Source organism: Petromyzon marinus, chromosome 76 (genome assembly GCF_048934315.1).
Source record: "Petromyzon marinus isolate PM22_M1 ecotype Great Lakes invasive population chromosome 76, UKy_Petmar_22M1.pri1.0, whole genome shotgun sequence".
NCBI lineage: Eukaryota > Metazoa > Chordata > Hyperoartia > Petromyzontiformes > Petromyzontidae > Petromyzon > Petromyzon marinus.
In genome coordinates this window covers 2,983,682-2,994,357 of record NC_133742.1, presented here as the reverse complement: position 1 = coordinate 2,994,357, position 10,676 = coordinate 2,983,682, and the positions used below count along the sequence as shown (strand labels likewise).

General features: G+C 51.8%; 1 protein-coding gene across 2 annotated transcripts in view; it reads left to right on the top strand.

The window, feature by feature from the left end:
* CHCHD3 (coiled-coil-helix-coiled-coil-helix domain containing 3) overlaps positions 1-7,933 on the top strand; it is a 43,042-nt gene extending 35,109 nt beyond the window's left edge. The window contains exons 7-8 of one of the 2 annotated variants that reach the window (XM_076056519.1): positions 3,060-3,195; positions 7,240-7,933. In XM_076056519.1, the coding sequence (XP_075912634.1) occupies positions 3,060-3,195; positions 7,240-7,260 (157 nt within the window). In that variant the 3' untranslated portion in view covers positions 7,261-7,933. Of the gene's footprint in view, positions 1-3,059; positions 3,196-7,236 lie in introns of both variants that reach the window. The other variant, XM_076056518.1, reaches the window with a different exon arrangement.
* Positions 7,934-10,676: the final 2,743 nt, after the last annotated feature.

Sequence of the window (10,676 nt, the reverse complement as noted above, 5' to 3'; positions counted from 1 at the left end):
GCACGTACACACACACACATACACACACACACGTACACACACACGTACACACACACGTACACACACACACGTACACACACACACGTACACACACACACGTACACACGCACGTACACACACACACATACACACACACACACGTACACACGTACATACACACACACACACGTACACACACACACGTACACACACACACGTACACACACACACACGTACACACACACACACTACACACACACACGTACACACACACACACACGTACACATACACACACACGTACATACACACACACGTACATTCACACACACACACACACAGACACACGTACACACACACACGTACACACACGTACACGTACACATACACACAAAGATAAAGATCCCCCGTATAGCCTTAACAGACTGTAGGGGCAAGTGCTGTTAGCGAGCACCTATGAAGGCCGGAACGGTACACGAGGGGGTGGGTGGCCAGCACCACGCCCGACCGCCTTTGTCTCCCCAGTGGCAATGTTTTTATCCACCGCACCAGGTACTCATTTGAGGCTGAGTCGACCTAGGGGAGGCCCAGGACCGGTTCAGATAATCGTCACTGGTGTTGGCCGTGAGCGGGAATCGAACCCGGGTCGCCAGGTTCATAGCGCGGCGCGCTAACCGCTACACTACCGCTCCCACATACATACACATACACACACACACGTACACACGTACATACACACACACACACGTACACACACACACGTACACACACACACGTACACACACGTACACACACACACACAGACACGTACACATACACACACACACATACACACACACATACACACGTACACACACATACATTCACACACATACACACGTACACACACATACATTCACACACACACACACGCACACACACACACACACACAGACACACGTACACACACATACATTCACACACACACACGTACACACACACACACTACACACACACACGTACACACACACACACGTACACACACACACACGTACACACACACACACACGTACACACACACACAGACACGCACGTACACACACACACAGACACACACGTACACACACATACACACACGTGTACACACGTACACACACACGTGTACACACACACACACATACACACACACGTACACACACACGTACACACACACACAGTCACACACACACACACGTACATACACATACACGTACACACACACGTACACACACACACGTACATACACATACACGTACACACACACGTACACACACACACGTACACACACACACATACACACGTACACACATACACACACACATCACACACACACACGTACACACGTACACACACATCACACATACACACACACACACACGTCACACACAGACACAGACACACACATACACACACACATCACACACATACACACACGTACACACACGTACACACGTACATACACACACGTACACACGTACACATACACACACCTACACACACGTACACACACACACATTCACACACACACATTCACACACACACGTACACACACACGTACACACACACATACACACACACACACGTGTACACACACGTGTACACACACACACACATACACACACGTACACACACACACATACACACACACGTACACACACACACGTACACACACACACGTACACACACACACGTACACACACACACACACGTACACACACACACGTACACACACACACGTACACACACACACGTACACACGCACGTACACACACACACATACACACACACACGTACACACACACATACATACACACACGTACACACACACGTACACACACACACGTACACACACACACGTACACACGCACGTACACACACACACATACACACACACACGTACACACACACATACATACACACACGTACACACACACGTACACACACACACGTACACACACACACGTACACACGCACGTACACACACACACATACACACACACACGTACACACACACATACATACACACACGTACACACACACGTACACACACACACGTACACACGCACGTACACACACACATACGCACACACACGTACACATGTACACACACACACGTACACACACACACGTACACACACACACACGTACACACACGTACACACACGTACACACACACATACACACACGTACACACACACATACACACGTACACACACATAAACACGTACACATACATACACACATCCACGTACGTACACACGTCCACGTATGTACACACGTACACACGTACACACACACATACACACGTACTCACACATCTGTGTGTGTGTGTCTGTCTGTGTGAGTGTCTGTGTGTGTGTGTGTGTCTGTGTGTGTATGTACGTGTGTGCGTCTGTGTGTGTGTCCGTGTTTGTTTGTGCCTGTCTCTGTGTGTGTATGTACGTGTGCGTCTGTGTGTGTGTCTGTGTGTGTGCGTCTGTGAGTGTGTGTGTGTCTGTGTGTGTGCGTCTGTGAGTGTGTGTGTCTGTGTGTGTGTATCTGTGTGTGTGTCTGTGTGTCTGTGTGTGTGTATGTACGTCTGTGTCTGTGTGTGTGTGTGTCTGTCTGTGTGTGTATGTACGTCTGTGTGTGTGTGTGTATGTACGTCTGTGTGTGTATGTATGTCTCTGTGTATGTCTGTGTGTCTGTGTGTGTGTACGTCTGTGTGTGTATGTACGTGTGTGTGTCTGTCTGTGTGTGTATGTGTGTCTGTGTACGTCTGTGTGTGTGTGTGTCTGTGTGTGTGTGTCTGTGTGTGTGTGTATGTACGTCTGTGTCTGTGTGTGTATATACGTCGGTGTGTGTGTGTGTCTGTGTGTGTGTGTGTATGTACGTCTGTGTGTGTGTGTCTGTCTGTGTGTGTGTCTGTGTGTGTGTGTATGTACGTCTGTGTCTGTGTGTGTGTGTTTATGTGTGTGTCTGTGTCTGTGTGTGTGTGTATGTACGTCTGTGTCTGTGTGTGTGTGTCTCTGTGTGTGTCTGTGTGTGTGTGTGTATGTACGTCTGTGTCTGTGTGTGTGTGCAGCAAGGGCCCCTACGTGCCGGTGTGTGGCGACTTGCAGGGCGTGGTGCTGAGCTGCTACAACAACAGCGGTGGGCAGACGCTCAACTGCTCTGCCGTGGCCAAGCAGTACATGCAGTGTGTGAACAGCGCCAAGCAGGTGTGTGTGTGTACGTGTGTGTACGTGTGTGTACGTGTGTGTACGTGCGTGTATGTGTACGTGCGTGTGTGTACGTGCGTGCGTGTGTGCGTACGCGTGCGTGCGTGTGCGTGCGTGTGTGTGCGTACGTGTGCGTGTACGCGTGCGTGTACGTGTGTGTGCGTGTACGTGTGTGTGTACGTGGTGCCGGACGGGCAACTCTTGTCGTGGACAGTGCTGTGGGGGGATGGCCAATTCCGATTGGCTCCTCTCATGGCGTCTGTGTCCACCACAGTGGCTAAACGGGGGCTCTGGATGGGTGCGAGGGGCTGGTAACCCCTCCACCTTCAATTAATTACCACTAAACCACGAGTTAAACTGAAATACGTAACTAATAAGCTTGTGCCGAAGGGCCCGGGGGGACAGGCGTCTATGACGTCTCCTGGCCAAACCCCAATTAGCGGAGCCAGGAGATTGAATCTCTACCCTCGGGGCTCCTTCAGAAACAACGAAAAGCCACTACGGATGGCCACGTGGAATGTTCGAACACTCACTGCGGAGGAGAGGCTGCCACTCCTCTGTCAGGAGCTAGACCGGTACCGCCTGGATCTCTGTGGCATTCAGGAGGTCCGGTGGACCAGTTCTGGCTCCTGCCACCATGAGGGGTGGACAGTCCTCTACTCGGGGCAGTAGACTGCCAAACAACAGGGTGTGGCTCTTTTGATCAAAAGAATGAAGGGGGCGTGGGAGCGTGGCGGTGAGGTGTGGGAAGCTGTAAGCCCCAGGCTACTTTGGGCTCGCATTCCCATTAACCGGAGGCGAGGAGTGGTGGTCGTGGTTGCTTATGCCCCCACCGAAGACGAACATCCGTGGAGGGATGCAGGCAAAGCCGATGAGTCAGATGCTTTCTATGACCTCCTGTCACAGGTGCTGGCTGAAGTGGCACCTCGGGATAGAGTCATCATGTTGGGTGACTTCAATGCCCGAGTTGGTCATGATGCTGGCACCTGGTCTGGAGTGATTGGAGGGCATGGGCCAGATCAGCTCAATAACAACGGTAGGAGGCTGCTAGATTTTTGTGCAGCCCATGGGCTTGTAATTACCAACACGCTGTTCCGGCATCGGCGCATCCACACAACATCATGGATGCATGCCGGGTCCAAGCAAGAACATCTGCTGGACTACATAGTGACAGACCAGCGGATGCGAGCCCATGTCTTTGACACCAGGACCTACCGTGGAGCTGATCTGCCCTCTGACCATCGACTAGTCATCTGTAAGATGCGCCTGCCATTCTTCCACTCCGGTGGTGGGTGTACACCCAGGACCCCATTCCGACCTAAAGTGGCCTGGTCTCAGTTATCTGATGAAAGTTGCAAGCGAGAATTTCATCATCGCTTGCGGCTGGGATTGGCATCGTCCCCCACTCCTCCTGATGTCGAGGGTAAATGGGCGAGGTTTAGGACTGTGACTCATGCAGCTGCAATGGCTGCTTTGGGTACGTGGTCCAGACCTCTCCAGAGACCCTGGCTGACAGAGGAGGTGTTCAGGATGGTTGAGAAAAAGCGACAGGCCCACTGTCATCGGCTACAGAATCCCACGTCAGAGAATGAGGAGGCTTACCGCAGCCTTCTCTCGGAGGTTCGGAGAGCCGTGAGGCACTGCAAGGATGGGTGGTGGTCGCGGGTTGCTGAGGAGATGGAGTCTGCCTCAGTGGCCCGTGATCACAAATTTCTATTTAACTCCATCTAAAAAGTAACCTGCAGCGCCACACCTATTACCATCATTAGGGGAAAAAACGGTGATCCAATCTCCGACCCCCAGGAACAGGTTTGCAGATTTGCTGAGCATTTCTGTGATGTCCTGGGGGAGGGAAAATCCCTCAGCCAGGAAAACATTGTGACACAAAGTGAGGATGACCCTGCTGAGGCTGCAGTGTCTCAAATATTGGAAGAAGTCACCCCCTGTGAGTGGCTGGCTGAGGTGCCATCTGTTGAGGAAGTACTGAAGGCGATCCGGAGTCTGAGACCAGGAAAGGCAGCGGGCAGAGATGATCTCCCAAGCGAAATGCTGAGGGAGGGTAGCGTTTGTGCACAGACTGCCCTATATGACATCATAACAACAGTCTGGACCACTGGACGGGTTCCGCAGGATTGGAAGGATGCCCTGGTGGTCCCCCTCTTTAAGAAGGGGGACCGCACAGACTGTAACAACTACAGGGGCATCTCACTGCTCAGTATGCCGGGAAAGGTCCTGGCAAGGATTATTCAACGTCGCCTTGCCAGGTACGCTGAGGAGAGGCTTGCGGAGCCCCAGTGCGGTTTCAGGAAAGGGTGGTCCTGCACAGATGCCATATTTTCTGTCCGTCTGCTACAGCAGAGGTGTAGGGAATTCCAACAAGACCTACATCTCTGCTTTATTGACCTGGTCAATGCCTATGATGCCATCAGTAGGCCTGGGCTCTGGGTTGTTCTTCGTGCTTTTGGAGTCCCTGACCCTCTGCTCACGATCATTAAGGACCTTCATGATGGTGAGCGGGCCTGGGTAAAACTACGTGGCCGGGAGTCAGAGCCATTCCCTGTACACCTTGGGGTGCGACAGGGATGTCCTCTGGCTCCCACATTATTTAACATCTATTTTGATCACGTAGTTTGTGAAGCCTTCAATAGCTTTACTGGGGGAATCTCCATTTGGTACAGATATAATGGGAGGCTGATCGATGCCCGGGTGTGGTCAAGGGATGGCTCCCTATTGCTCAACCACGTTATGTATGCCGATGATTTGGTAATAGCTGCTCATTCAGAGGAGGAGTTTGAGACGCTGCTGCTGAGACTGGAGCGTGCCACTAAGAGATGGGGCCTTACCATCAGCCCCATCATAACTAAGCACCTGCCTGGGTATTTTGTACCATCGGACACTCGACTCCCACAACTCCCAATCGGTGATGGGGCAGTTGTGGAGAGAGTGGAGAGTTTCCCATACCTGGGCAGTGTGCTTATGACCGGCTCCAGTTTAACAGCAGAGGTCTCACTCCGAATCAGTCGAGCGGCAATATCTTTTCATCGGTTGCGTAACGCTGTGTGGAAGCTACCTGGTCTGTCGCTCCGCACTAATCTTCAGGTCTTCTCGGCCACGGTCATTCCCTCCCTTCTCTACGCTTGCTAAACGTGGACCCCCTTAAATGGAGCATCTTCGCCGGTTGGAAACATTTAGGCTGGCCTGCCTACGATCCATCCTGGGTATAACCAGGCTGGATTGTGTGAGGAGCTCACAAATCCTTGAAAGATGTTGACTGTCCCATCGGTGCGCTCCTCCGGCAGGCAAGGCTGCATTGGCTGGGTCATGTAGCCCGCATTGGCTGGGTCATGTAGCCCGCATGCCCAGCCACCGCATGCCCAAACAGTTTTTGTTCGGCCGGATCGAGGGGGCTAAACGGGCGCGGCACGGGCTAGAGAAGAGATGAAGTGATGTGGTACAGGAAGACGTGGAGCTGAGTGGACTTGCCGATGACTGGTACCAGCAGTGTCAAGATCGGCCTCTGTGGAGGAGGCTCGTGAAGGACGCTACTGGGCAGTTGGAGGTAGTCGCCCTCCAACAACAACGGAGGGCGGAGGAGCGCTCACAACAACAAGCGGAGCGCCGGGTGGCTAAAGCACAGCAGGTTGGCACAGTAGGGGGCACAGGTGGTGTATCAGCCAGTCGTCTCAGTCGACCCGTGGCACCTGGGTCTGCCCCGTGACCTCCTGCCCGCGGGCGTTCGACACTCCACGTGGCCTCAGGGTGCACATAGCCTGGCACAAGTGTCGTGGTGACGTCACCGCCACTTAGTGGCGAATGGCGGTTGTTGTTGTTGTTGTTGTTGCTGAGTAGGTGAGTGAGGGACATGGGCTGGGGAAGAGATGGACTGATGGATGAACCGGTGGGTGAGCGGATGAGGGACTGGGTGGTGTTAATGTTGATGATGTTGTTCATGATGTTGATGATAATGATGTTGATGATGATGTTGATAATGATGATGCTGATGATGATGTAACCACCATCTCGTGTCCACGTGTTTCACAGCAGCTGCTGGGCAAGGCTTCGTAGACGCAAGGCCGGAACCACTTAAAGAATTTGAACGTACACACACACACGTGCACACACACACACGTACACACACACACACGTACGCACACACGTGCAGACACGTACACACACACACGTGCACACACACGTACACACACGTACACACACACACGTGCACACACGTGCACACACACGTACACAAAGACAAAGATCCCCCGTATAGCCTTAACAGACTGTAGGGGCAAGTGCTGTTAGCGAGCACCTATGAAGGCCGGAACGGTACACGAGGGGGTGGGTGGCCAGCACCACGCCCGACCGCCTTTGTCTCCCTAGTGGCGATATTTACACACCGCACAAGGTACTCATTTGAGGCTGAGTCGACCTAGGGGAGGCCCGGGACCGGTTCAGATGATCGTCACTGGTGTTGGCCGTGAGCGGGAATCGAACCCGGGTCGCCAGGTTCATAGCGCAGCGCGCTAACCGCTACACACGTACACACACACACGTGCACACACACACGTGCACACACACACACACACGTACACACACACGTACACACACGTACACACACACACACGTGCGCACACACGTACACACACACGCACACAGAGTGCGGGAGAGGGGGTGAGGAGAGTGCAAAGCCTGCGGTGTGAAGCTGCCACTAACAATAATAAACACATTATATATACACGTACACACACCTGTCTGGCTGTCACACACACACACACACACCTCTCTGTGTGTGCGTGCGGGTGTCTCATCTGTGGCGTCGCGGGCCGAGTCTGTGGCCCTGTAGCCAGCGGGCGGAGGGGGTGGCACCAGCTGCAGGCTTGATCAGGGTGCGGGATCGAACCCGCGACCTCCTGCGTACCGGGCGAGGTAGTCAACATCTCCCCCGGAGCGGGGCAACTCGCCAAGTTTGCCTCGAATATTAACCAGGGTGGCCGCAGAGGTGTCGAACCGCTAACCCCCCCCCCCCCACCATCCCAACCCCCCAAAGGGAGGGGCCCCCACCCCCCCCTCCTCTAGCCCCCTCCACCCCCACCCCCCTTCCCCCTATTCGGTGAGTGAGTGGATGAGTGAGTGGGTGAGTGAGTGTGGAGGTGAGTGGGTGAGTGTGTGAGTGAGTGTGTGAGTGAGTGAGTGGGTGGGCGAGTGGATGGGTGAGTGGGTGAGTGAGTGTGGAGGTGAGTGAGTGTGTGAGTGAGTGTGTGAGTGAGTGGGTGAGTGAGCGAGTGGATGAGTGTGTGAGTGAGTGGATGAGTGAGTGTGGAGGTGAGTGTGTGAGCGAGTGGATGAGTGTGTGAGTGAGTGGATGAATGAGTGTGTGAGTGAGTGGATGAGTGAGTGTGGAGGTGAGTGGGTGAGCGAGTGGGTGAGTGTGGAGGTGAGTGTGTGAGCGAGTGGGTGAGTGTGGAGGTGAGTGGATGAGTGAGTGTAAGTGAGTGGATGGGTGAACGAGTGGGTGAGCGTGTAAGACTTACACGCACCGAACTCGATCAGTTAGACAAGACACTCTACAAATCACACTTAACATTGACAGCAACAATGTCTACATCGGATTGGGAACGTAGACAATGACTACCTCTTCGGCTGACACTGTCGACCAAATGTAGGGACAATTTGATTTCCAAATTCAATCACCTCCAGCAAAAAATCGGATCCACACACCGAAAAGATAGACGTCAACATAGTCGTAATTAATCGCAGTAACAGTTCCATTTCTGATGGTCTGAAATCCATTTTAGCTAAAGGTCTAAACTTTGCTGTCACACTGAGACACTTACCGGTTAATTATATCATTGCCCATGTCGACGTTGCACTCAAGGGCTTGAGTCACATCTCTGCAGATGTAGCAAGATCTGAAATCACTGCAACCCTCAAAAACGCTAAGTTGCCACCCAGCAACATCAGCAAAGACGAACGTTTTGAATTATCTCAATTAAAAAAGAGGGATGATATTCTCGTCCTCTCAGCCGACAAGGGCAATGCCACTGTCATGGACAAAACAGAATATAACAACAAAATTCAAGAACTACTCAACGATGGCAGTTATACAAAAATAAAAAGAGATCCCACCAACAGCCTGGTTACCAAAACGAACAAAATCATCTCTGATTCAACAGCATTAATTGATGAGACCAAACAGTTCTCGTTGAAACCCTCTGCTGCCAGACCACCAAGATTATATAGCCTTCCAAAGATACACAAAGAAGATACACCCCTTCGTCCCATCGTCTCTACTATCAACTCCCCCACCTATAAACTGGCACGTTTTCTTGCTGATATACTGCGACCTTTCACTGGAAAAACCACCTCTGCGGTACTAAATTCTACTCACCTGGTATCGACAATCAAAGGCATTTCCCTGTCCCCAGACGACCTGCTTGTCAGTTTTGATGTGGTGTCCTTGTTCACCAAAGTCCCGGTACCTGACACCATCGCTATCATTGAAGACCTGGTTCATCAAGGACTGCATACTGATGTATCCCCCCTGGTGAGACATTGCTTAACCAACACATTTCACCTGGAATGGAACTTTCAACAAACAAACAGGGCACCCCAATGGGCTCCACCCTATCTCCGGTTGTAACCAACGTGTTCATGGAAAAATTTGAAACTGAAGCCATCCAGACTGCCACTCTACACCCGACCTTATGGAAGAGGTACGTGGATGACACCTTTGTCATCTGGCCACATGGCCAGCCTGCTCTAGACCAATTCTGCGACCACATCAATTCCATACACCCAGCTATCAGATTTACCATGGAGGTCGAAAAAGATGGCAAACTACCCTTTTTGGATGTCTTAATTAAAAGGAGACATGATGGTTCAATGAGCCACTCTGTCTACAGGAAAGCTACCCATACAGATGCTTACTTGAAATCGGAGTCCCACCACCATCGATCCCAGAAGAACTCCCTCATCAAGACTCTATACCATAGAGCCCAATGCATTTCCGACCAGGAACACATTACCAGTGAACTCAAGCACGTACACCAGGCTCTCAGGGCTAATGGTTACTCCGACTACACAATCCGCAAAGCCATCACTCCAGTCATGAAGAAGGATCCTCTTGTGGGGCACTCAAAACCATCACCTTACCCTACATTGCAGGGGTCACTAAAGAGATCTCCAAAATCCTGAATAAACACAAGATCCAGGTCCGATTCAACACAGTACATAAAATCCGTGATCTAGTTCCATCTGTAAAAGATGCTGCTCCAGACATACAGTACCCGGGCGTTTACAAACTAAAGTGCCTCTGTGGTAGTAGCTACATTGGAGAAACCAAACGACATATCTCGGACCGCATCCGCAAACATAAAGCAGACTTTAAACACGGTAGAACGAACTCCTCTGCCGTGGCAGATCACTGTTATAATTCAGTGGGCTCACATGACATTGACTTCTCCAAGACGGAGGTTCTTTGCAAA